General features: G+C 39.4%; 1 protein-coding gene across 1 annotated transcript in view; it reads left to right on the top strand.

Annotated features, from left to right (window-relative positions):
• Positions 1-27,317, top strand: part of IPO7 (importin 7) — a 63,690-nt gene that overhangs the window by 23,167 nt on the left and 13,206 nt on the right. The window contains exons 3-16 of the mRNA XM_012000225.1: positions 2,251-2,404; positions 3,693-3,851; positions 7,685-7,841; positions 10,133-10,222; positions 14,149-14,243; positions 14,352-14,436; positions 16,671-16,805; positions 17,435-17,534; positions 18,569-18,645; positions 18,805-18,921; positions 21,845-21,934; positions 22,334-22,499; positions 23,390-23,550; positions 24,594-24,722. Coding sequence (XP_011855615.1) covers positions 2,251-2,404; positions 3,693-3,851; positions 7,685-7,841; positions 10,133-10,222; positions 14,149-14,243; positions 14,352-14,436; positions 16,671-16,805; positions 17,435-17,534; positions 18,569-18,645; positions 18,805-18,921; positions 21,845-21,934; positions 22,334-22,499; positions 23,390-23,550; positions 24,594-24,722 — 1,715 coding nt within the window. The remainder of the gene's footprint in view (positions 1-2,250; positions 2,405-3,692; positions 3,852-7,684; positions 7,842-10,132; positions 10,223-14,148; positions 14,244-14,351; positions 14,437-16,670; positions 16,806-17,434; positions 17,535-18,568; positions 18,646-18,804; positions 18,922-21,844; positions 21,935-22,333; positions 22,500-23,389; positions 23,551-24,593; positions 24,723-27,317) is intronic.

Here is a 27,317-nt window from a genome sequence, read left to right as displayed (position 1 = left end):
AGTAGCTGGGACTACAGGCGCCCGCCACCGCGCCCGGCTAATTTTTTGTATTTTTAGTAGAGACGGGGTTTCACCGTGGTCTTGATCTCCTGACCGTGTGATCCGCCCGTCTCGGCCTCCCAAAGTGTTGGGATTACAGGCGTGAGCCACCGCGCCCGGCCATGAGATCCTTACAGTGCAGTACCAAGTTCTGTTTTGATGGGGCAAAAAATGTTTATCATTCCAAATCACATAAGCATATATATCCCATTCTTTACTTAGAATGGAAATATTCAGAGATTGCATCCAGAGACATTGGGACTGTTGTGTGGTCTTAATGTTGGTCTCTGTTCTGTTTTGGAGAAAAAGAACCAAAATTCTGTAGTAGTAATAACCTGGATTTTGTTGGTCCTATTTGACTCTTTATCGTAGGTGTAGTTTATCTTAAAACGTTGGCTCACGCCTATAAATCCCAGCACTTTGGGAGGCCAAAGCGGGCGGATCACAAGGTCAGGAGATCGACACCATCCTGGCCAAAAGGTGAAAACCCGTCTCTACTAAAAATACAAAAATTACCTGGGCATGGTGGTGCATGCCTGTTATCCCAGCTACTCGGGAGGCTGAGGCAAGGAGAATCGCTTGAACCAGGGAGTCAGAGGTTGCAGTGAACCAAGATCGCACTACTGCACTCCAGCCTGGCGACAGAGCGAGACTCCATCTCATAAAAATACCTTGTTGAGGCCGGGCGCAGTGGCTCAAGCCTGTAATCCCAGCACTTTGGGAGGCCGAGATGGGCGGATCACGAGGTCAGAAGATCGATACCATCCTGGCTAACATGGTGAAACCCCGTCTCTACTAAAAAAATACAAAAAACTAGCCAGGCATGGTGGCGGGCGCCTGTAGTCCCAGCTACTCGGGAGGCTGAGGCAGGGGAATGGCATAAACCCGGGAGGCGGAGCTTGCAGTGAGCTGAGATCCGGCCACTGCACTCCAGCCTGGGCGACAGAACGAGACTCTGTCTCAAAAAAAAAAAAAAAATACCTTGTTGAGGGGTATTTTAATATATAGTCTTAATCTATTTGAAATACTATAAGATCGAATATTTAATTCCTAAATTAAAGCAAACTAGAATATAAAAATCCCAGTTCTGTCGGTTATCCTTGTTCAAATAAGTACAGGACTCGAGGCCGGGCGCGGTGGCTCACGCCTGTAATCCCAGCACTTTGGGAGGCCGAGGCAGGCGGATCACGAGGTCAGGAGATCGAGACCATCCTGACTAACATGGTGAAACCCCGGCTCTACTAAAAAAATACAAAAAATTAGCCGGGTGTGGTGGTGGGCGCCTGTAGTCCCAGCTACTCCAGAGGCTGAGGCAGGAGAATGGCGTGAACCAGGGAGGTGGAGCTTGCAGTGAGCCCAGATGATGCCACTGTACTCCAGCCTGGGCAGCAGAGCGAGACTCTTGTCGCCAAAAAAAAAAAAAAGTACAGGACTCGAGATAAGAATTGCTAATTAGAGACGATCCAGTGTTTTGCAGAATTTAAGAATTAATTTTGGACAGTTTCCCTTTACAGTACATCTTACACATTTGTGATTCTGTTGTCCCCCTCTCTCTGAAAGTGCTGAGTAAAAAGCATTGCTAGCAACCTAGATTTTGCCACTTCATCAGTTTGTTAACTTGTCAAATAGCAATGTGCGAAGGTAGCAGTATGATAACTGACGGAAAAATAGTAATCTGTAATTTCTGAACACAGTAAATTCTCCCATAACATAATTTGAATTTGAAGTGGTATGGGATTGAAATACTTAAATTTATAGATTAAGAACCTTTGTATGCTATGATTTTTCTGTGATAAGAATTGTTTTTTTTATTACCTTTGTGTGATGAGTTGTAGAAGCTATGTTGGGGTGTGTATGATGGTTTTGTCTTGAGAGGCTTCATTTAGAAAACTGATTTGATTTAATTTAACTCTCCCATAGAAAACAGGGTAAAAAGTGTTGTGACGTTAAAAAAAACCAGTTTTCTCTGGGGTTATTTGCAGAGTTTTCTTACGCTATGTGATTAGTAATAACCTTGTGCATGATTGCTGTAACTGAGTGTTCAATTTGTGCATTATCAACTTTAAAAATAATTTAATGTAGTATTTTGTTAATGAAAGCATAGCTTTACAAATAGTGGTCTGAAAGAAATACGTGAGGTATGAACATTTAAGGAATTTTCACAGTACTTTCACAGTAAACATTCTTTTGTCAAACTGATCTGTATTTTAGGTGTTATCTATTTGAAAAATATGATAACACAGTATTGGCCTGATCGAGAAACAGCACCAGGGGATATATCCCCTTATACTATTCCAGAAGAAGATCGCCATTGTATTCGAGAAAATATTGTAGAAGCCATTATCCATTCTCCTGAGCTCATCAGGTATGTGTTTTTAAAATTTACCCATTTCTGCAGGGATGTAACTTTCAAGGTTTTTTGTTTTTTGTTTGTTTTTGTTTTTTTGAAATGGACTCCCTCTCTGTGGCCAGGCTGGAGTGCAGTGGTGCGATCCTTGCTCACTGTAACCTCTGCCTCCTGGGTTCAACCGATTTTCCTGCCTCTCAGCTCCCCGAGTAGCTGGGATTACAGGCACACAGCACTACGCCCAGCTAATTTTTGTATTTTTAGTAGAGACGGGGTTTCACCATGTTGCCAAGGATGGTCTCGATCTCCTGACCTCATGATCCAACTGCCTTGGCCTCACAAAGTGCTGGCATTACAGGAGGGAGCCACCGCACCCGGCCTGTGTTTTGTTTTTCTGGGGGGCTTTTGAGGTCTTTTCAGAACATATAACCCTGTTTTTTTTTTGTTGCAGAAAACTTACGCAACAAATGCTATTACAGGAGAATGCCTTAGCTTTTTTTTTTTTGAGATTGAATCTTACTCTGTCGCCCAGGCTGGAGTGAGGTAGCGAAATCTTGGCTCACTGCAACCTCTGTCTCCCGGGATTAAGCAATCCTCCTGCCTCAGTCTCCCGAGTAGCTGGAATTACAGGCGTGCACCAGCATCCCTGGCTAATTTTTGTATTTTTAGTAGACACAAGGTTTTACCATGTTGGCCACGCTGGTCTGGAACTCCTGACTTCAAATGATCCACCTGCCTAGGCCTCCCAAAGTGCTGGGATTAGAGATGTGAGCCACCATGCCTGGCCTGTAATTTATTTTCTTACTGTGGTTTGATTTCACATTGATGAAACCAAAAACCTCATATAAAACTTGTGGGCCGGGCAGAGTGACCTCAGCCCCCTGAGTAAGTGGGATTACAGGCGTGCACCACCAGGCCCAGCTAGTTTTTGTGTTTTTGGTAGAGATGGAGTTTCACCATGTTGGCCAGGATGGTCTTGATCCCTTGACCTTGTAATCTGCCGCCTGGGCCTCCCAAAGTGCTGGGATTACAGGCGTGAGCCAGCACACCCAGCCTAATTGATGTTCTTAAATGAAACTTGTTTATTGATGATAGGAATGAAAAATAAAACACCTGTATTTGTAACATTTGTTGAGTTTCGTTTTGCTCAGTGACTTATTCTGAATCAAATATATTCTGTGTACATCTAACATCACATGGGTTATTTTAAAATCAGATTTTGGCTAAACTCTATTTTCCTTTCTATGAGTTAGCAAAATCTTACCTAGTTAGGATTTTTTCCTTACTGTTTATTTTTGGCTTTCAGGGTACAGCTTACTACATGCATTCATCACATCATCAAACATGATTATCCAAGCCGCTGGACTGCCATTGTGGACAAAATTGGCTTTTATCTTCAGTCCGATAACAGTGCTTGTTGGCTAGGAATTCTACTTTGCCTTTATCAGCTTGTGAAAAATTATGAGTAAGTGTTTCTTTCAATTCCTGTAGAGCTTTGAGAAGTAGGAAAAGTTGGGAAAATTTAAGCCAGTTTGAACATGTAAAATTATAGATAATAAAATTAGTGAATTATATGGTAATTTCAATTTATTCTTTTCTTTTTGAAGTAGCATTCTAACTCTGCAGTTTCTTTATTCTATTAAGAAACTCCTTGTGCCCTTTTTTCTTAATCGTTGTCTCTTTACCTATTCAAAAACTAAGGTATCTCTAAAGCTGGGCTCCTCAATACGTGCTGATAAAAGTCCTTCCGATAAGTTTTCTAAAATGTGAAGGTGATCAGAATACATTGAGGATTAAAGCTCTTTATTACTTGTGGCTTTTTTTCTTTGAGTTTTTATCTCAGTTTAGGAACCTCCCTCTGATTCTTTGAGAATTCATTGGAATTTCATGTGATCTTCTTTAATCAGTGTGTTTTGGGGGATTCACACTCACCTATTTCATTGTTGGCATATTTAAGCAGATTATAGTTCATATATGTCATTAGTATTAGGAAAAAAAGATTTTAGGCCAAGTGATTATTTTAGATCTTGTTTTAGGGATCAGGAAAAAAAGATCTAACCTGGAAAGTTGAGGTATAGCACTGAGAGTGGTAGGCCACATGTTGAAGGAGTTTTTTAAGTCTGTAGTTGATAGGCACTTGAAAAGGTTTGATAGGATATTATGAGGAAGGCATAAGGAAGAGTTTTATACCATGATGGTGACTTTATTGCCAGTCCTAACAGCTACACAGATGCCATTGTGAGCCCTCTAATTCTGGGACTTATAGTTAGCCTCCGATACTCTCTTTGGGTCCCATCTCAAAGTGGCTGATGAACTGCTGCTTTTGTTCTCTGAGCAGGAGAGAAACAATACCATTTACAGCATTGGTACTGGTGTTTTCTTGTGTTCCCACCAGATACCCATCTTCCTGCTAAGGAATGTTCCAGCTGTTACAGTTCTGTTACAGTTTAGTCTGAGTGACTAAAATTGGAGAAAATAAAAGCAATAAGCTGTCAATATCATTGAGGAGGTTCAAGTCCGTCCTGTCCCATAATCTTAGCAGGAGGGAATATGACAGGGATTTTTAAATGGGAGATACAGGAGGCTGCTACATCATTGGAATTCAGTTCATTTTCAGTCAGTGTTTCGTTGTAAAGCACAAGGTGTTCACAAGGGATCTGTGTGGACTGAAGCAGTTCTAAGAAAATTTATGGAAAAATTGGAATTTGTGGTGGTCCTCAGGAGCACAGATCTCAGGAAATGCTTGTCAGTTGAAGGAACACAAAGAACATGAAGAGGAAGGCGTGTCACACCATATGGAGTGGTATGAACAAAGAAAGAGACGGAAATGTGAGAACCTGTCTTTAGTGGGTAGTGAGGAGACTGCTTAATGGTATTGATAATTCCCAGTGAGAGGTTGGGAATAATTTTGGACTGGTAAATTGGGACCATGTTAAAGAGGGTTTTGAGTGCCAGAATGGGAAATTTGGATATGATCTTTTAGATACTAAGAACCACTGAAAAATTTTTTTTAACAGAATAGTGATAAGACTAGTATTTAAGGATTTTCTGTGAGTATGGTTCTCCAGTTTGACACATCACAGCCTTGTGGTAGTAGAATTTTATTAGTGTCATATTTTCATACTTTCAGGAATGTTCAGGTCTTACAGGGTAGTAATAAGTTTGGTACCGTAATTTTTTACTCATTAGCTTAGATTGACAACTAGTACCACTCAACTCCCAGTCCACTATTCAGGGTATTGAGGGAGGTAGGAGAGAATATCTGATGCAGAACAAGTATTTAAAGTCTCTTAGGGTGGGTGATGGACCTGTGATGCATAAATAGAGAGAGCTGCATCATATTAGTTAGTGTTTAAAGGGAATTTTGTGTATACTTGTAGTTTGTATAATCAGATTGGAGAGTACAAATGGCTTTCTTTCGTGAATTGTTATTTTATCAACTCGAAGGTATAGATAAACTTTTAAAATATATGCTAGGTATAATTTCTTAGCACATTAAAGTAATATTTGAAATAATTTGTCAGTAGATTGTGTTAATAGCTTTAGCAGTCATTGTTAATGTGAACATTCCTTTTTGTATTTTTTATTCCTGGTGATTTACTTTGTTACTCATTTCAACTGGTAGGAAAAAAAATCTAGCTTTTAAAAAGAGTCTCCCATTATCATTTTAAAATGTACTCACTCAATTCTTTATATTTTCTCTCTTAAGGAAGAGGGGTACCAATAAATACAACTGGGATGTGTTATGGAAAACCAAGTTAAAGCTGTTTTGATAGTATCTATTCCAGAAAGATAAGCTGTGGCTCTTAGAATAATGATTTCTATAATCAGTAATCTGTATTTTACAAATTTAGTCTGTCTATTGACTCCTTAATAATGGAAGCTGGGGCTGGGAGCAGTGGCTCATCCTGTAATCTCAACACTTTGGGAAGCTGAGGCAGGCAAATCACTTGAGCCCGGGAGTTTGAGACCGGTTTGGGCAACATAGTGGAACCCGTTTCTATCCCTTTCTCTGCAGAAAAAAAAAAAAGAAAGTAATCAGCCGGGTGTGGTGGCACATGCCTGTAGTCCCAGCTGCTCAAGAGGCTAAGGTGGGAGGATAGCTTGAACCTGGAAGGTTGAGGCTTCAGTGAGCCATGATCACCACTGCACTCCAGCCTGGGTGACAGTGAGGCATTTTCTCCAAAAATAAAAAATAAAAAAAAGAGGATACTGGAATTGCTTTTGTATAGTTATAAATTTGATTGTTTGGTTTTTTGTTTTTTGGTTTTTGAGACGGAGTCTCTTTCTGTTGCCCAGCCTGAAGTGCAGTGGCTCCCTGCAAGCTCCGCCTCCTGGGTTCGTGCCATTCTCCTGCCTCAGCCTCCCGAGTAGCTGGGACTACAGGTGCCCACCACCACGCCCGGCCAATTTTTTGTGTTTTAGTAGAGACGAGTTTTCACCGTGTTGGCCAGGATGGTCTTGGTCTCCTGACCTCATGATCTGCCCGCCTCGGCCTCCCAAAATGCTAGGATTAGAGGCGTGAGCCACCGTGCCCAACCCTCAACAGGCTTTTTAACAATATATATATTTTTTGAGATCAAGTCTCTCTGTCATCCAGGCTGTAGTGCAGTGGCACGATCTTGGCTCATAATTGATAGCCCGTTGGTCACATTTTGTTGCCCTTTGGGTTAATGGAAGAACTTCTGGTTTATGATGCTTTTAGAAATAAAGTATTTTCTGCTTTATGTATACCACTTCTGCCTTAATGCTGTTGGTATGTAAATTACTTACGGATGGTAAATATAATCAGTTTTATTTATCAGCTGCTACTAGTTACACAAATATAATCGAATACTTCCTAAGCAATTTAGAAAAAGAAAAATATCTAGAACAAAACCGTAAAAAGAAAGCATCTTGAATAAAACCTTGAGTAAAGATTATCTAGTATTTTCTGAACATTTATTATTATGAGGTCAATAACCTATTCCAGTTGCCTAGGTTCATGCCTAACTATGTAATACTGAGAAAGATAGTTAACGTCTGTGCCTCAGTTTCCTCAACTATAAAAGTGAGGATACTCATGTGCGCCTTGAAGATTATTGACCTCATAATACATATTCAGAAAATACTGGATAATCTTTACTTAAGGTTTTATTCAAGATGCTTTCTTTTTATGGTTTTGTTCTAGATATTTTTCTTTTTCTAAATTGGTTAGGAAGTATTTGATAATATTTGTGGAAATAAATGCATAGTTTAAATATATATAAAATTGTGGAAATAAATTCTTACAGAATTAGTTTGTATTCCTACTCAAAGGTATAAAAAACCAGAAGAGCGGAGTCCATTGGTAGCAGCAATGCAGCATTTTCTGCCAGTTCTAAAGGATCGTTTTATCCAGCTTCTTTCTGACCAGTCTGATCAGTCTGTCCTCATCCAGAAACAAATATTCAAGATCTTCTATGCTCTTGTTCAGGTAATATCTATGAAGCAGTTTTTATATATAAAAAGTTAGTCTGTCATTTACCACATTAAGAATTAACAAAGAATTTCAGCATCTGAATAATAGTTAATTTTAAAATCTACATTAAGTGGACGGTTTTCTAGCAAAACATAAATTGCCAAAATTATAAGTCTAAACAAACATACTTCCTCCCCAAATACATAAACAACCCTAATGAATCTTTTTTTTTTTTTTTGAGACTGTCTCGCTCTGTCGCCCAGGCTGGAGTGCAGTGGTGTGATCTCGGCTCACTGCAACCTCCTCCTCCCAGATTCAAGCAATACTCCTGCCTCAGCCTCCTGAGTAGCTGGGGTTACAGGCACGTGCCACCATGCCTGGCCAATTTTTGTATTTTTAGTGGAGACAGGGTTTCACCATGTTGGTCAGGCTGGTCTCGAACTCCTGACCTCATGATCGCCTGCCTTGGCCTGCCTGTGGCTTACAGGCATGAGCCACCGTGCCAGGCCCCTGATAAATCTTAAATTGCAAATGGGCAATGTCTAATTCTCTTAAACCATCCACTGCAATCAAATTAGTCAGTTTAGAAACTGTCTTTCACCTTAAGAATCAATGAATCTGGGCCAGGCGCGGTGGCTCACACCTGTAATCCCAGCACTTTGGGAGGCCGAGGTGGGCGGATCACCTGAGGAGGGGAGTTCGAGACCAGCCTGACCCAACATGGAGAAACCCCGTCTCTACTAAAAACACAAAAAAATTAGCCGGGTGTGGTGGTGCATGCCTGTAATCTCAGCTACTCGGGAAGCTGAGGCAGGAGAAAAGCTTGAACGTGCGAGGTGGAGGTTGCGGTGAGCCAAGATCATGCCACTGCACTCCAGCATGGGCAACAAGAACAAAAACCCGTCTCAAAAAAAAAAAAAGTTAATGAATCTGAAAACCAGTTACTTGATTACAGTTGAAGTCTAACACATACTTAACATGCAAAATATACATAGATTGTCTCAATACAAAACCTATTCCTAAACTTGTCACAAAAATACTAAATCAGTGGGCTTTACTGGTATACAGTAATGGCTTTTATTATTTCTGTATGTTGTTCTAAATTTTTCTAGGATAAAAGATACCCACTAAAGAAATGGTTGGGTCAGTATTTGCAGTGAAATGTAATTACTTGTAAAACAGATTTTTAAAAACCAGGAAAATTCTGGTTCTTTTTGTTGTACCGTGTACCATAGAAGGGTTTATCTCAAGTCATACCATTACATTAAAAACTCTCATTTAAATAGATCAGAGCCAGGCACGGTGGCTTGCACCTATAAGCCTGTAATCCCAGTTATTCTGGAGGCTGAGGTGGGAGGATTGCTTGAAGCCAGGAGTTCAAGGCTGCACTCCATCCTCACAGAGCGAGACCTGGTCTCTTAAAAAAAAGGAAGAAAGATCTATGACTTCACCTCCACTAAGATTGTACTTGCCTAACTCTATTCTTTGGTTGGATTTTGTATGTCTTTGCTAGATCTTTAAAGACATTCAATTATCTGCCACTATGAATCTAAGGGCACCTTAATGCTGTTCTGTTGGACTCTTACATGATTCTTTTGTTAAGTAATTTGAATAAACACTAGTCTTTTCAATATTTTTTCTAACTCTGAGGATCATAACTTTTGGATTAAATAATAGGTCTTTTTGAAAACTATCATAGGGCATAGGGAATAGGACAAAGTAGTTTCTCAACTCGTTCTTTGAGACTAGCATACCCTGTTGTAAAAATATAGCCCCATCTCACTTGTGAAAATAGATGTCCTAAAATCCCAAATTGGTTATCTGTTTTATTGGCCTACTGAGAGATAGGATTTATCCCAGGCATACAAGAGTGGATCGACAGTAAGAAATTAATTTTTAAATTAACCCTTACATCACATTAAAATAGAGACCTGTAACTATCTTTATGGATGTCAGATAAAGCATTTCATAAAATTAAATAACTATGTCTGCTTTGAAAAAAATAAACAACTGTTAGAATCCTAAAATAGAATCTTTCTTAACTTGATGAAAGTTGTTCATTAAAAGTCTACAATAAATATCACACCTTATGGTGAAAATAAGATATCCCAGTAAAATGGGAATATGGCAAGGATGCCCACTCACTGTTTACCATTATAGATAACAAGCAAAGGAATTTGCCTGTGTACTAAAAGTAGGAAATGTGGATTGAATGAAATACTTTTGGTAGGCATTGTGAAGAGTAAAAAGAAGTGGGATTTTCTTTAGCAGGGATTTTGAAATATTAATTCTTGACTTTTATTTAGTATACACTACCACTGGAACTGATAAACCAACAGAACCTGACAGAATGGATAGAAATTTTAAAGACTGTTGTGAACAGGGATGTACCTAATGTAAGTTTCTATATGTTCTCTTATATTACTACATATGAATATTTAATGGTCTTTTGAAGACTCTAACTGGTGTTTCCTCTAACACTCTTTATGAACTTCTATAATATGTGATGTGTTTTTCTCTAGATTAGAGGTACCTTTTCATTTGTTTACATATGCATTATATATGTACATTTACTCAGTGTAAAGAGTTGTAAAAGGTGTTTTTAAAAATATATTATTGGTTAAGTGCTTCTGTTATCCTTTTGTTTCATCCTAAATCTTCTGTTTCTTCTGAGTTCTTAAATTAAGAGCTCATAGCTGGCTCTTAGCCTAGTTAATTTGTCAGATGCCCACGTACAGAGGAAGAACTTGCTTTACAAATTGGCCAAACTTTGTAGTTATTTTCTCATAATAACTTTATTGAGAAATAACTCACATACCATAAAATTTATTCTTTTAAAGTACAACTTGGTAGTTTTTAGTACATTCAGAGTTGTCCAGTTGTGTTATTTTTATAATCAAAATTTTTAAAATTACTACAATTTTTCTTTATAGTCTAGTTTTCTTTTTTTTTTATTTTTTTCCGAGATGAAGTTTCACTCCTGTTGCCCAGGCTGGAGTGCAGTGGTGCAATCTCGGCTCACTGCAACCTCTGCCTACTGGGTTCAGGCGATTCTCATGCTTCAGCTTCCCAGGTAGCTGGGACTACAGATGTGTGCCACCAAGTCGGGCTAATTTTTGTGTTTTTAGAGAGATGGAGTTTCACCATGTTGGCCAGGCTGGTCTCAAACTTCTGACCTCAGGTGATCTGCCCACCTTAGCCTACCAAAGTGCTGTGATTACAGGCATAAGCCACCACGCCCAGCCTATAGTCTAGTTTTCTAGAGATATATGGGAATTTACAGATTACTGAATACCCTGTTTTGTTGTGTTTTGTTTTGTTTTTTTGAGACAGTCTTACTCTGTCACCCAGGCTGGAGTGTGGTGGTGTGATCTCAACTCACTGCAACCTCTGCCTCCCAGGTTCAACCAGTTCCCTGCCTTAGCCTCCCAAGTAGCTGGGATTACAGGTGCCCGTCACCATGCCTGGCTAATTTTTTTATTTTTCGTGGAGACAGGGTTTCACCGTCTTGGCCAGGCTGGTGTTGAACTCCTGACCTTGTGATCCACCTGCCTCAGCCTCCCAAAGTGCTGGGATTACAGGCGTGAGCCACCGCGCCCAGCCTACCTAGTGTGTTTTATGTACTGTTATTAATATATACTCATTTAACCCTCAAAATTCCTTCTGACTTTTATTTTAAACTTAGACATGGGAGGGTTATGTAATTTAGCCAATATAATATTGTTAATCGCATAAGTGAGACCAAAGTCCTATTTTGTAGTTTAATTTTTTTTTTTTTTTTTTTTTTTTTGAGACGGAGTCTCGCTCTGTCGCCCAGGCTGGAGTGCAGTGGCCGGATCTCAGCTCACTGCAAGCTCTGCCTCCTGGGTTCACGCCATTCTCCTACCTCAGCCTCCCATGTAGCTGGGACTACAGGTGCCCGCCACCACGCCCGGCTAATTTTTTGTATTTTTGGTAGAGACAGGGTTTCACCATGTTAGCCAGGATGGTCTCGATCTCCTGACCTCGTGATCCACCCGCCTTAGCCTCCCAAAGTGCTGGGATTACAGGCGTGAGCCACCGCGCCCGGCTAATTTTTTTTTTTTAAGATTTGTTTCAAAAAGATTTACGAACAATGCATAAGAAACAACATTTCTACACACTCCATAGGAAACTAGTTTGGTGTATATTTTTCTGTGCACATTTAATAGATATAAAATATAACTTTTAAAGGTCTCATATACACATTGTGTGCCTTTTTGTGGTATAATTTATAATCTGTGTACCGATTATAAATAAACAATTCAGTGAGTTAACACAATTATATGTACCCATCTAACCATCATCTCAGAATGTTTGCTCATGGCTGGTTCTAGTCATCTCTGCCATCATCTCATTTCCTGCACAATAGATTTCATCTGTTTTAGAACTTATTAAGTAATCTTTTGTTCCTGGCTTCTTTCACTTAATATATTTATAATATTCTTTCATGTTGTGTAGTGGTATTTATTATATTTTATTGCTAAGTGGTATCCCATTGTATAGATATATCACAATTTGTGTATGTTGATGGCCATCTGGGTAGTTTTACTTTTTCAGTATTAAAGGTAAAGCTATGAACATTCTTACGTGTCTTTTTGTGGTCACATGTTTTTCACACTCTTGCATAAATATCAAAGAAAGGAATTGGGTCATAGGGTAGGTGTATGTTTTACTTTGTAAGTAGCTTCCAAAGTGGCTGTAGCATTACTCTCACTAGCAATGTATGAGAGTGTTCACTTGCTCTGTATGTTCACTTCCTTATCCTACTTGAAAAATATGCTATGGATAGGCTGGGCGCAGTGGCTCATGCCTGTAATCACAGCACTTTAGGAGGCTGAGGCAGGCGGATCATGAGATTAGGAGATCGAGACCATCCTGGCCAACATGGTGAAACCCCGTCTCTACTAAAAATACAAAAATTAGCTGGGCGTGGTGGCGCGCACCTGTCATCCCAGCTACTGGGGAGGCTGAGGCAGGATAATCACTTGAACCAGGGAGGCGGAGTTTGCAGTGAGCCGAGATTGTGCCACTGCACTCCAGCCTGGCGACAGAGCAAGACTCTGTCTCAAAAAATATATATATATATATATATGTTATGGATGTCTTAGGTTAATATATAATGATCCAGTTCCTTCTTTCAGTGATTGTGTAATAATCTTTTTTTTTTTTTTTTTTTTTTTTTTTTTTTTTTTTTTTTTTTTTTTTTTTTTTTTTTGAGACGGAGTCTCACTCTGTCGCCCGGACTGGAGTGCAGTGGCCGGATCTCAGCTCACTGCAAGCTCCGCCTCCCGAGTTTACGCCATTCTCCTGCCTCAGCCTCCTGAGTAGCTGGGACTACAGGCACCCACCACCTCGCCCGGCTAGTTTTTTGTATTTTTTAGTAGAGACAGGGTTTCACCGTGTTAGCCAGGATGGTCTCGATCTCCTGACCTCGTGATCCGCCCGTCTCGGCTTCCCAAAGTGCTGGGATTACAGGCTTGAGCCACCGCGCCCGGCCGATTGTGTAATAATCTTTTATGGATCTTCCATAATTAAACATTCCCTTATTAATGAATGTTCAGGTTCTTGGCAATTTTTTTTCATTACAAATAGAATTAGTATTCTTGTACACAAATCCTTGCACATTTATACTTATATACCTGAAACTAGATTTCCGAAATGGAGTTTCTCATGCCCTTTCCATTATGAAATATACTGATTTTGATTAAGCTACAATTGTCGTGGCCTTGACTATACTATTTAGATCTTGACTAAAGTGTTTGGTTTTAAGCTTGTAGAAGAATTTTAAAAAGCATCTTTTATAACCAACTAGTGAAGCAGTGAGGATGCCTCTTGGATTTAAATAGGGTTAATACTTTTCCAAGTCTAACCTTCTACTATGAAAGGCCAACATCAGGCCAGGCGTGGTGGCTCACGCCTGTAATCCCAGCACTTTGGGAGGCTGAGGCGGGCAGATCACGAGGTCAGAAGATCGAAACCATCCTGGCTAACACGGTGAAGTCCCATCTCTACTAAAAATACAAAAAATAAGTTGGGCGTGGTGGGGGAATGCCTGTAGTCCCAGCTACTTGGGAGGCTGAGGCGGGAGAATGGCTTGAACCCGGGAGACAGAGCTTGCAGTGAGCTGAAATGGCACCACTGCACTCCAGCCTGGGTGACAGAGCAAGACTCTGTCTCACAAAGAAAAAAAAAAAAAGGCCAACATTAGAGAAGCATTCACATTTTTGTCAATCTGTTCTCATCTCATGCTGTTCCTCCTATATTGTGTTATCTCTATCATTAAATAAGTGTCTCTTTAAAGGAAACACTTCAAGTTGAAGAAGATGATCGACCTGAGTTACCATGGTGGAAATGCAAGAAGTGGGCCTTACATATTTTAGCAAGACTTTTTGAAAGGTAATCTCATCCATATATGGTGATTTAAATTAATTTATTAAGGTTTTGCTTTAAAGTGCTAGCATAAAGCATTATAAAGAAACAATGGGCATTTTGATGTTCTTTTAGATATGGAAGCCCTGGCAATGTTTCCAAGGAGTATAATGAATTTGCTGAAGTATTTCTGAAGGCATTTGCTGTTGGTGTCCAGCAAGTAAGTCTGTTTTTAGTTTTTCTAAGTGAAAACATGGTATCTTTAAGTTAATTTATATATTGCTTATTTCTAGTTTCTTTGACTTCTAAAGAGTGCATGTTTGGACCCTGTACCAGGTCTCAAACATTTTTGGTCTCAGGATCTCTTTATGTTCAAATTACTTATGATACCATTGAGTTCTCATTTATGTGAGTTAGACCTAGTGATATTTATCATTTAGAAATTAAAATAAGAGTAAGCAGTTCATTTAAAAAATAATAACAGGCCTGTTACATGTTAACGGAAATATTTTTTTTTTTCTTTTTCTCTTGTTGCCCAGGTTGGAGTGCAGTGGCACAATCTTGGCTCACTGCCACCTCTGCCTCCCGGGTTCAAGCGATTCTCCTGCCTCATCAGCCTCCCGAGTAGCTGGGATTATAGGCATGCACCACCACACTCGGCTAATTTTGAAGTTTTAGTGGAGATGAGTTTTCTCCATATTGGTCAGGCTGGTTTTGAACTCCTGACCTCAGGTGAACACTTGCCTCGGCCTCCCAAACTGCTGGGATTACAGGCGTGAGCCACCGCGCCTGGCCCATAATTCTAATTTTTGCTTGAAACCTCAAATTTTAACACAAGTAACATATTGTCAGCAATTTTCCTTGAAATGATGTACTCATTTTATTCGTTTTTGAGAAAAATCTGCCGTATTCATAGTCTCAATAACTATTGTCTATCAGTTGTTCTTTCAAGCATAATGTAGTGTTTCGTGGAATAAGAGACTATTTCAGCTTGCAACTCAACCTCCCAAGTGTTGTAACCATTGTACTTTGGTATGTAGTAGAATGGCTGTATGTATACTTCTCATTGAGTAATCATAATTTTTCTTGTCATTACATATATTCTTGGCTGGGTGCAGTAGCTCACACCTGTAATCCCAGCACTTTGGGTGGCCAAGGCGGGCAGATGATGAGGTCAGGAGTTCAAGACCAGCCTGGCCAACATGGTGAAACACTGTCTCTACTAAAAATACAAAAATTAGCTGGGTGTGGTGGTGTGTGCCTGTAATCCCAGCTACTGGGGAGGCTGAGGCAGGAGAATGGCTTGAACCCAGGAGGCAGAGGTTGCAGTGGGCTGAGATCACGCCACTGCACTCCAGCCTGGGAGACACAGCAAAACTCTGTCTTTAACAACAACAACAAAAAAAACTTAGGAAAAACTTGTTCTATAAGAATATGGCTGTAAAGAATACAGTGACTTGGCCGGGAGTGGTGGCTCGCGCCTGTTATCTTAGCACTTTGGGAGGCTGTGGAAGGCAGATTACCTGAGGTCAGGAGTTCGAGACCAGCCTGACCAACATGGAGAAATCCTGTCTCTACTAAAAATACAAAATTAGCCGGGCATGATGGCTAATTACATGCCTATAATCAGGAGGCTGAGGCAGGAGAATCACTTGAACCTGGGAGGCAGAGGTTGCGGTGGGCCGAGATCATGCCATTGCATTCCAGCCTGGGCAACAAGAGCAAAACTCCATCTCAAATAAATAAATAAGTAAATAAAAATACACTGATTTTAATATCATACTCTCTTGATTCAAATAAGGCAACAGAACATTTAACACCATGGTTTTGTACCATTGATGCAAATACTGATTTACTCAAAACACAGTTTTTTAAAAAAAGAAAAAGATAACATTATTGTGAAAGTAGCTTTAAACTAGTAGATCCTCTGAAATAGTCTTGGGGACCACTAGAGGTTGTGGACCACATTTTGCATTATCGATGATCTGAAACATGAAGTAGAGTGAGAACTATTGACAGATGCTAAATAGGCAGTTGACTGCTTCGGGTAAGGTTTTCCCAGAAGATGGCTTTAACAAGATAGGGTTTTCTCCCAATACTGTGATTTTTCAGTAGGTAGCATATGGGTTAGGTGTGGTGGCTTACACCTGTAATCCCAGCACTTCGGGAGGCTGAGATGGGAGAATCGCTTGAGGCCAGGAGTTAGAGACCAGCCGGAACACCGTAGTGAGACACTGTCTCTAACAACAACAACAAAAACACCAGAAAAACGAAGATAGCATATAGTTTTCTCTTTTCTTAATCAGAAATGAGTTAAATTATTTTTCAAAGTATACAGTTGTTTTTCTTGATGATGAGCTGGACATTAAGATATGTGTTAACTGTTTTTACTGGCTTGTAAGTGGTTGAAATTTCTATTTGAACATTGCTTTTGATCGAAAATTTTTTCCCAAGGTTTTACTGAAGGTGTTGTATCAGTACAAGGAGAAGCAATATATGGCTCCTCGAGTTTTACAACAGACATTAAATTATATTAATCAAGGAGTTTCTCATGCTCTCACCTGGAAGAATCTGAAGCCCCATATACAAGTAATAATTTTTATCTGAAATGTTTTTATAGCAAATATAATAGAAATAACATCAATTGTCATAAAGGTTGAAAAATTGCATGTTTGTTGAGTTATGTTACTTAGTCTACTTCTGGTGATTGTTTTGAGAGTATAGCAGAAAAAGGAGAGAAAACACTCTGACATAAAGTTATGAGAGTTTAGTGAATATCCAACTTATCTTTTAAAATCCAAAACTGTTTTCTTCAAACTTGTAATTTAAGTTCTTACTATTGGACTATGATTATATTTTATCATGTAATTTGGAGTAGCCAAGGAAATTTATTTCACCAGATTCGTTTCTAGGATAAGTGACTTACCTGCTATTTCTATGAATAATTTATGTGCTTTATTTAGAGCTATAGGATTTTATAGACTAAATTATATTTATTTAGAATACTTAATTGCGACCTATGTACATGTATATCTTATAATTATTACAGAGAGGGAAAGTTTGATAGTTGATCTTAGAACACATTAAATGCATTACTAACGTTTGATATTAAACTTTAAAATACATATAGTGTTACTTTGGTTTTAATACTTAAAGGAAATTTGAAGGTTTAAATTTGAAAATTGATGGCTATTGTTTTCTTAACTTTTAAATTGCAGGGCATTATCCAAGATGTTATTTTTCCATTGATGTGCTACACAGATGCTGATGAGGAACTTTGGCAAGAAGACCCTTATGAATATATACGCATGAAGTTTGGTGAGGAATTTTCACATTTTTAGAAACAAAAAATGTCAGTAATTAAGATTACAGTGATTGTGTGTAGCCAACCTAGGGGGTATTATGTATCTTCTTTGGTGTTTTAATGTAATTGATCCCTTGTGTAGTCCTTTTTGGGGCTATTTATTAATTATGATATTTGATAATGATAATCTTGTTTTTAGCAGACACAAATTCAGTACTGTTAAGTTTTTATTACTGAATGCCAAAACTGTTAGATATTTAAGATTACACCTCAACACTAAATGTCTCAACTATACTTTTGGATCTTATGTTAGCTATCATATGAGTGGGAAATGAGAAAACACATCTTGGAAGTTGGAGTCACATGATGTCCTTGTACAGAACTAAAGAACTGTAATTTGGCTAATAATGTTGAGTATTGGTCCTTCTTACCAAGTCATCTGTGCTTTTCGCAGCTTGTACTTTTGTGACCCTGTTGTGAAAATTCTAACATCAGTAGTGTTTCATATGTATGATTTAAACTGCTAAGTTCTGAGTTAACAAAAACAAAAACTATTAGGAGGAATTAATGGATTAACATTTAATATGCATAGGCCAGGTGCGTTGACTAAGGCCTGTAAATCCCAACATGTTGGGAGGCCTAGGTGGGAAGATCGTTTGAGGTCAGGAGTTTGAGACCAGCCTGGCCAATATAGTGAAACCCCATCTCTACTAAAAACACAAAAATTAGCCAGGCATGGTGGCAGGCACCTGTAAACCAGCTACTTGGGAGGCTGAGGCAGGAGAATTGCTTGAACCTGGGAGTTGGAGGTTGCAATGAGCCGAGATCACCCTACTGCACTCCAGCCTGAGTGACAGAACGAGACTCCATCTCAAAACAAACAAGCAAATAAAAACATTTAATTTGTACAGAAAAGACATTGAATTCTGCTTTTGCAAAATTATAAGGGGATCTGGGATCATTTTCATATGTAAAGATTAAGCAATTTTTTTAATGCTTTGGTGAAGAAATTAATATTTATTGTCTTAATTTTAAACTTGTTCTCTAGATGTATTTGAAGATTTCATTTCTCCTACCACTGCTGCCCAGACACTTTTGTTTACAGCCTGTAGTAAGAGGAAAGAGGTAGGCTTATTTAATGTTTAGATAACTTTTGCTGTATTATTTAACATTTATTCAACTATACACTCAGTTTTACATGTTAGTCATGTGAGTCATTTTGTTAGTATGTTTTTTAAGGACTGTTGGCCTATTCAATAACAGTACTTTTCTCTTTTAATCTAGGTACTGCAAAAGACTATGGGATTTTGTTACCAGATTCTTACAGAACCAAATGCTGACCCTCGAAAAAAAGATGGAGCCCTGCATATGATTGGCTCTTTAGCTGAAATACTTCTGAAGGTATTCTTTAGTGTGTTTGTATGTGCATGAGTATGCAAGTAGTTTTTAAAAATAAACAGCCAGCCAGGCACAGTGGCTCACTTCTATAATCCCAGCACTTTGGGATGCTGAGGCAGGCAGATTGCCTGAGCCCAGGAGACCAGTCTGGGCAACATAGTGCGACCCCATCTCTATAAAAATAAAAAATAGGCCAGGTGTGGTTGCTTACGCCTGTAATCCCAGCTATTTGAGAGGCCAAGGAGGGGGGATCACCTGAGGTCAGGAGTTGGAGACCAGCCTGGCCAACATGGTGAAACCCCGTCTTTACTAAAAATACAAAAATCAGCCGGGCATGGTGGTGGGCACCTGTAATCCCAGCTACTTGGGAGACTGAGGCAGGAGAATCACTTGAACTCAGGAGGCGGAGGCTGCAGTGAACTGAGATCATGCCACTGCACTCTACGCTCCAGTCCAGGTGACAGAGACTCCGTCTCAAAAAATAAAAATAAAAAATAGCAGCCTTATAGAGTGTACAGCTCAATGGTTTATTCACAGTTGTGTAACTATCACCCCCAGAAGGAACTCTGTATACATTAGCAGTCACTCCACATTTCACCCCAAATCTCCCAGCCCTAGGCTACCTATAGTCCACGTTTTTTCTATGGATTTGTTTATTCTGGGTATTTTATATAAATGGAATCATAGAATATGTAGCCCTTTTTGGGTGACTTAATTTGGTGTAATGTTTTCAAGGATTATCCGTGTTGTAGCATGTTTCAGTACTTTTTCCTTTTTGTTGCCAAATTATATTTCATTATATTAATATACCTCATTTTATTTACTCATTCATTAATTGTTTCTACTTTCTGGCTACTACAAATGTTGCTGTTAACATTCATGTTTAAGTTTTTATGTGGACATAATGTTTTCATTTTTCATGGGTCTGTACCCAGGAGTATGAATTGCTGGTCATAATCTGAGACACCGCAGGACCATTTTCCAACATACCTATACCATTTTATATTTCTACCAGCAGTATATTTTGATTATAGCCATCCTAGTGAATGTGAAGTAGTATCTCTTTGTGGCTTTGAAACTTTTCATGTGCTTATTGTCCATTTGTATATTTTCTTTAGAGAATATCTATTCAAATTGCTTGCTCCAAAAACATTGCTTGCCTTTGTTTTTGTTTGTTTGATTTTTTTTTTTTTGAGATGGAGTCTTGCTCTGTCACCTAGGCTGGAGTGCAGTGGTGAGATCTCGGCTCGCAGCCACCAGTTTCCCGGGTTCAAGTGCTTCTCCTGCCTTAGCCTCCCAAGAAGCTGAGCTTTCCAGCCCCACCTCCCTATATGCTGGAGTGCAGTGGCACAGTCTCGACTCACTGCAACCATGAGGATACTTATGCCTCAGGTGCCCACCACCAGCCAAATTTTTGTATTTTTAGTAGAGATGGGGTTTTGCCATGTTGGCCAGGCTGGTCTTGGAACTCCTGGCTTCAGGTGATCCGCCCGCCTCAGCCTCCCAAGGTGCCAGGATTACAGGCGTGAGCCACCATGCCTGACCCTTGCCCATTTTTAATCGGGTTGTCTCTTATAATTGAGTTGTTAGAAATCTTTACATTCTAAAGCCAGGCACTAAATATTCATAGAATATTTAGTCATTGTATCTTTTATCTTTTCGTTTTTTGGAAATGGAGCCTCACTCTCATACAGGCTGGAGTGCAGTGGTGTGATCTTTGCTCACTACAATCTTCACCTCCTGAGTTCAAGCGAGATTCTCCTGCCTCAGCCTCCCAAGTAGCTGGAACTGCAGACATCTGCCACCACACCAGCTAATTTTTGTATTTTCGGTAGAGACGGGGTTTCACCATGTTGGCCAGGTGGTCTGGAACTCCTGACCTCAGGTGATCCACCCGTCTCGGCTTCTCAAAATGCTGGGATTACAGGCGTGAGCCACTGCACCTGGCCGTCTTTCATCTTTTCTATACGTGTTCACCCATCCTTCTCTTTGTTTATAAAGTATATATTAAAGACATTCTAATCATTTGTGGTATAGAAGGCTGAGAATTAAGTGAGTTCTCTTGGCACATTCAAGTTTATTCTTACCTTTCACTCAGCTTCACTTAGGGGTAATACCTTACATAGGTAGAGGCACAGTTATCAAAAACATGAAGTTGATTTTGAGTTGATACTATCAACTAATCTATGGACCTTTTTAAAATTTCACAAGATTTCCCACTGTGTCTGTTTTTCTGTTCCATGACCCAGTCCAGGGTCTCACATTGCATTAAGTTGTCATGTTTGATTATGTAAGTGTCGATATATAAGTGTCTTACATTTTTAATGTTGATTTAATGTGCAGTTTAAGGAACTCTTGTAAAAAGCTTCTTTGCACTTAGAAAATACTCACCTTGAATATTGAGAGTGCCTTTTTAGAGAATCACTTGAACCCGGGAGGTGGAGGTTGCAGTGAGCCAAAATTGTGCCACTGGACTCTAGCCTGGGCGACAGAGTGAGACTCAGTCTCAAAAAAAAAAAAAAAAAGTCTGCCTTTTTAGATAGCCAGTTTATTAGTTTGAAAGCAGGATTTTTCTCAGGTTATGTTATTTTCAACCAGAAACTTTATCAGAGAAGTTTTTTAATTATAAAAGTTTCATAGTAACAAATAAAATTAACCAAACTTACAACACTCAAACACTATTGCTGTTTAAGATTTGGCATAATGGCTTTCTAATCAAGGAATATAAAAGCATGTAAAAATGTGTTTAGTGGTTTTTGGTGGTGAAGTTCTGGAATAAGAAAATTGGTTGTGGATTCTGGGGTTCAAAGAATGAGCATAAATATATGTAACATTAATAGTCATTTTTAACAGTGTTATATCTGTTTGGAAATTGAGATGATTATATTTGGAACTGTATCAAAATAACTGTTGTTTATATTTACAGAAAAAGATCTATAAAGATCAGATGGAATACATGTTGCAGAATCATGTATTCCCTCTCTTCAGCAGTGAACTAGGCTACATGAGAGCAAGGGTATGTTTTAAAGCTGCATTATTTATATACTTTTGTCTTGTAATGAATGATTCTGTGGACTTTTATCTTGAAACTTTGAAATGTTCCCTTTGAAGGCTGTTTTATTTTAGGTTTCTGTTTAATGTAAATCTTTACATGGCTGCTGTAATGTGTGCATAGGTTTCATCTGTGTCTGGTAGCAGTGTCTGTCTGTGTTTTGCATTCAGATCTTGCTATCCACACAAACGTCATGCAGCCAAAGAGTAACTTGGGATCATAGTACTGGTCTAGTGTTGTCTCTGGACACGTCTACCACTGGCCAGCCTCCAAATTCCCACACACAGAACTCAGGGAATAGAGATTAGCTTGGGGGAATTTAAGGTAAGGTATCTACACTAACTCACTGTGTTTTTACAAAAGGCTTGCTGGGTACTTCACTATTTTTGTGAAGTGAAGTTCAAAAGTGATCAGAACCTTCAAACGGCCTTAGAGCTAACAAGAAGATGTCTGATTGATGATAGAGAAATGCCTGTGAAAGTGGAAGCTGCCATTGCTCTTCAAGTATTGATCAGCAATCAAGAAAAAGGTAAAGGATTTGTGTATGTCAAGAAAAGTGAATGTTGGCCAGGTGCGGTGGGTCACACCTGTAATCTTAGCACTTTGGTAGGCTTAGGTGGGAAGAGCGCTTGAAGCCAGGTGTTCAAGACCAGCCTGGGTAACATCTCTACAAAAAAATTTAAAAAAAATTAACTGAACATAGTGGCATGTACCTGTAGTGCCAGCTACTTGGGAATCTGAGGCAGCAGGATCACTCAAGCCCAGCAGTTTGAGGCTGCAGTGTGCTGTGATTGCCACTGTCCTCCAGCCTGGGCAACAGAGCAAAACCCTGCCTCTTATAAAAAAAAAAATATATACACACACACACACACACACACACAAAATATATATATAGTTACATATAATATATAGTTATATATGTTTTATATATCGTTACTATATGTATATAACTATATATGTAGTAATTGTAAAAAGCCATAATCCTAGAAACTTGGCATACTTGCTTTTTATGAGAAAGTACTTTTTAAAAAAACTCATTGATATTTGTTATACCAGGTTTTAAGAAGTTTTAGGTGTTTTTTTGTTTGTTTGAGACGGAGTCTCGCTCTGTCGCCCAGGCTGGAGTGCAGTGGCCGGATCTCAGCTCACTGCAAGCTCCGCCTCCTGGGTTTATGCCATTCTCCTGCCTCAGCCTCCCAAGTAGCTGGGACTACAGGCGCCCGCCACCTCGCCCGGCTAGTTTTTTGTATTTTTTAGTAGAGACGGGGTTTCACCATGTTAGCCAGGATGGTCTTGATCTCCTGACCTCCTGATCCGCCCGTCTCGGCCTCCCAAAGTGCTGGGATTACAGGTTTGAGCCACCGCGCCCGGCCTAAGTTTTAGGTGTTTTATGCAAGTTTTTTACTCTTTCTCTTACAGCTAAAGAATATATCACGCCATTCATCAGACCTGTAATGCAGGCTCTTCTTCATATTATAAGAGAAACAGAAAATGATGACCTTACCAATGTAATTCAGAAAATGATCTGTGAATATAGTGAAGAAGTTACTCCTATTGCAGTAGAAATGACACAACATTTGGTATGTTGTTTGAACCTATCATTTTTGCAAGCATTTTAGTGTAGCTCTCAGTATGTTCCAGGTTATGTCACAAGTGACTTGCCTTACCTTATAGCAGCCAACATTCTTGGCACTTGGGATTGGTTTCGTGGAAGATAATTTTTCCACAGATGGTCTGGGGGAGATGGCTTTGGGATGAAACTGTTCCACCTCGTATCAGCAGGCAGGCAATGGTTTCTCATAAGGAGTGTGCAACCTAGATCCTTGAATGCACATTTCACAGTAGGGTTTGCACTCCTATGAGAATTTCTGGGAATAATGCTCAGTCACCCACCACTTATCTACTGGTCCTAACAGGCCATGGACTGGTACCACTCCACAGCCTGGAGATTGGGGACCCTTGCTTTATAGCAGATACTTCACCAACATTACTGTGTAGCACATAAAGCCCTTGAGAGACACTTAAGTTATTTAATTCTAACACAATTGTGTTTCAGAATTATTCCTGTTTTACAGAGAAAATGTGAGGTATAAAATGGTTAATTGTCTAAGCTAGGCAGGGTGGTGTTAGGATTTATAGATGGGCCTTCACAGTACTTGTTCTTAACTACTACCTCAGGCTGCAGCATGACTATCTGTGTAGTGGCCTGGAATGCTCAAAATAATCGATTGAATTTTACAGAAGATAAATCAGTGACCCCCTCGATGATTAAATATGCTTTTATTTGGACATTGTCAAGTCGTAACCAGTAATATTAATGACAACTATTCATAATATTAAGTACCTTTTATACCTTGCCTCATTTAGTCCTCATACGGTGTCTATGAAATCCCCAAAGTGGCATGCAGAAAAGGTCAAGAGAAGTCAAGTAGCTTGTTTAAGGTCAACCAATGAGTAGACTATTTGATTATAGAGCTTAAGCTCTTTATGATCATTAATCAATTTGGAGACATTGATTTGTTGTGGTATCCCAATGAGAACGTTCTAATAATTAAAAGTCTTAGACAAAAACATGTTTATAATGCCTCAGTGACAAACTTGAGTTATATTCTCGTGAATCTAGGCAATGACATTTAACCAAGTAATCCAGACGGGGCCAGATGAAGAAGGTAGTGATGACAAAGCAGTTACTGCTATGGGAATTCTGAATACAATTGATACACTTCTTAGTGTAGTTGAAGATCATAAAGAGGTAAGAAGATGATCCAGTGTTGCAGTTTTTCAAGCCATTTTATGCTTTTTAGAGGGCTCTGATATCTCTCTGGCATCTCATGTACCGTGTTTTTGCCATTTTCCCTTTTAAAGATAAGATTGGTACATTATATTTTAAGTTCTAAAGTATTAGTAGAAGGAATAGGAAGCAAGTATTTGTTTTGCCATCTTAGGGCTCAGGATTTTGGCTCCTCATGGTTTCTCAGATCCGGAAATATGGTGGTTCCCAGGAAAAAAAAATATTTTTCTTAGTTTTCTTTTTCTTTGAAAAATTTTGGTGACATACGCATAGCATAAAATTTACAATCCTAACCATTTTTAAGTATATTCATGTTGTTATGCAACCATTACTACCATCTTCCTAGTTTTCTTCTTTTCCAGTTGTCTTTTGGAAAAGTAAGAATTGTAATAATGGATTTTTTTTTTTTTTTTTTTTTTTTGTTTGAGACAGAGCCTTGCTCTGTTGCCCAGGCTGGATTGCAATGGTCGCTGCACCTGGCCCTGAAATTGTTTTTCTTAACATAAAGGAAATATTTTAAGTGTTAAAAATGTGATAAAATAAAGTTTAGGTGACTAAGAAGTTTTGGTTATAGTTTTCTTCTTATTTACTCTTTTCTGTATGTTTTAAATAATTCCATTTTTTTAGAAATCCATTATTGGGCGGCCGGGCGCAGTGGCTCATGCCTGTAATCCCAGCACTTTGAGAGGCCGAGGTGGGCAGATCACCTGAGGTCAGGAGTTTGAGACCAGCCTAGCCAACATGGTGAAACCCTTGTCTCTACTAAAAATACAAAAAATTAGCGGGGCGTGGTGGCAGGCACCTGTAATCCCAACTACTTGGCAGGCTGAGGCAGGAGAATCACTTGAACCTGAGAGGCAGAGGCTGCAGCGAGCCAAGATCACGCCACTGCACTCCAGCCTGGGCAACAGAGCGAGACACTACGTCAGAAAAGAAACAAAGGAAGAGAAAGGGAAAGGAAGGAGAAAAGAGAAGAGAAAAACAATTTCAGATTGATGCAGTTGAAAGCCCTCAGGGGACCACTTCCTAACCCCTTTTCCCTGCTTCCTTTCTTCCTATAGAAGTAACAGTCATGAATTTGGTGTTTATAATTGCAGTGCAGATGCTTGTAATGTAATATATCTTTTATCCATAAATAACATGTTTTCAGATTATCTGCACGTTGCCTTTTACAGCATGAGGTTTTTCACTAAGCTTGTTTTTTTGAGACGGAGTCTCCCTTTGTTGCCTAGGTAGGAGTACAGTGGCACCATCTTGGCTCACTGCAATCTCTGCCTCCCAGGTTCAAGTGATTCTCCTGCCTCAGCCTCCTGAGTAACTGGGACTACAGGCATGCACCACCACGCCCAGCTAATTTTTCTATTTTTAGTAGAGACAGGGTTTTACCATTTTGGCAGGCAGGTCTGGAACTCGCGGCCTCAAGTGATCCACCTCTCTTGGCCTCCCAAAGTGCAGAGATTACAGGCATGAGCCACCACACCAGCCACGTAAACTGTTTTTGTATTCTGCATTATAATTGAATATAAGCAGAAGCCATGACCAATCCTATATGTGCTTTATGTTTTAACAGATGAATTGTTAATTCTATTTAAGGAGTTGTAAATGTATTAAGTTCTGTGTATCTGAAATGGATGTCTTGCTTTTATATCTGATTAGTGGGTATTATTTTACCCTTCCTCCCCTTAACATTCTTATGGCCCTCGGGGATTTGGGGTCTAATTTAGGACTATATTGACAATTATAGAGGAATTTGTATTTTCTGTCAGTCTTGAGTTGGGGGCTGAGTTCAGATTCCATGGTTCACTATATCTAATACACTTTGAAAAACTAAGGTGACTTAAGGATTATTGAGATTCATAGCAATAATGCCTGCCTTCAGATAATTTCTCTGTAAGTCATTGACAGTGACTTTTCATACATTGAGCTTGATTAATCTCTATGTGCACATAACAGATGTGCTATCTTCAGAATGGTGGTAACTCCTTCCTTTTTTTTTTTTTTTTTTTTTTTGAGATGGAGTTTTGCTCTTGTTGCCCAGGCTGGAGTGCAATGGCACTCGACTCACTACAACCTCTGCCTCCCGGGTTCAAGAGATTCTCCTACCTAAGCCTCCCAAGTAGCTGGGATTATAGGCACCCACCACCATGCCTGGCTAATTTTTTGTATTTTTAGTAGAGATGGGGTTTCACCATGCTGGCCAGGCTGGTCACAAACTCCTGACCTCAGGTGATTCACCTGCCTTGGCTTCCCAAACTGCTGGGATTACAGGCTTAAGCCACCGCACCCGACCAACTCCTTTATTTTCATAGTTGTTTGCATTTTTCGAGAATGTTGTTTTTTCCTTTTTAGGTAAATTTAAGCTGGCCATTCCTTGTGTTTTTCTCAATGTAATGGTATTTCATTCCATTTTTATCTGAGATCACAATTTCATAATGTGTAAGTCATTTTAAAACAAAGACTTGGGCCGGGCGCAGTGGCTCAAGCCTGTAATCCCAGCACTTTGGGAGGCCGAGACAGGCGGATCACGAGGTCAGGAGATCGAGACCATCCTGGCTA

The sequence above is a fragment of the Mandrillus leucophaeus genome, unplaced genomic scaffold, assembly GCF_000951045.1.
Source record: "Mandrillus leucophaeus isolate KB7577 unplaced genomic scaffold, Mleu.le_1.0 Scaffold622, whole genome shotgun sequence".
Lineage (NCBI taxonomy): Eukaryota > Metazoa > Chordata > Mammalia > Primates > Cercopithecidae > Mandrillus > Mandrillus leucophaeus.
The sequence above is the reverse complement of the archived record's forward strand: the minus strand, read 5'-3'. Positions and strand labels throughout refer to the sequence as shown.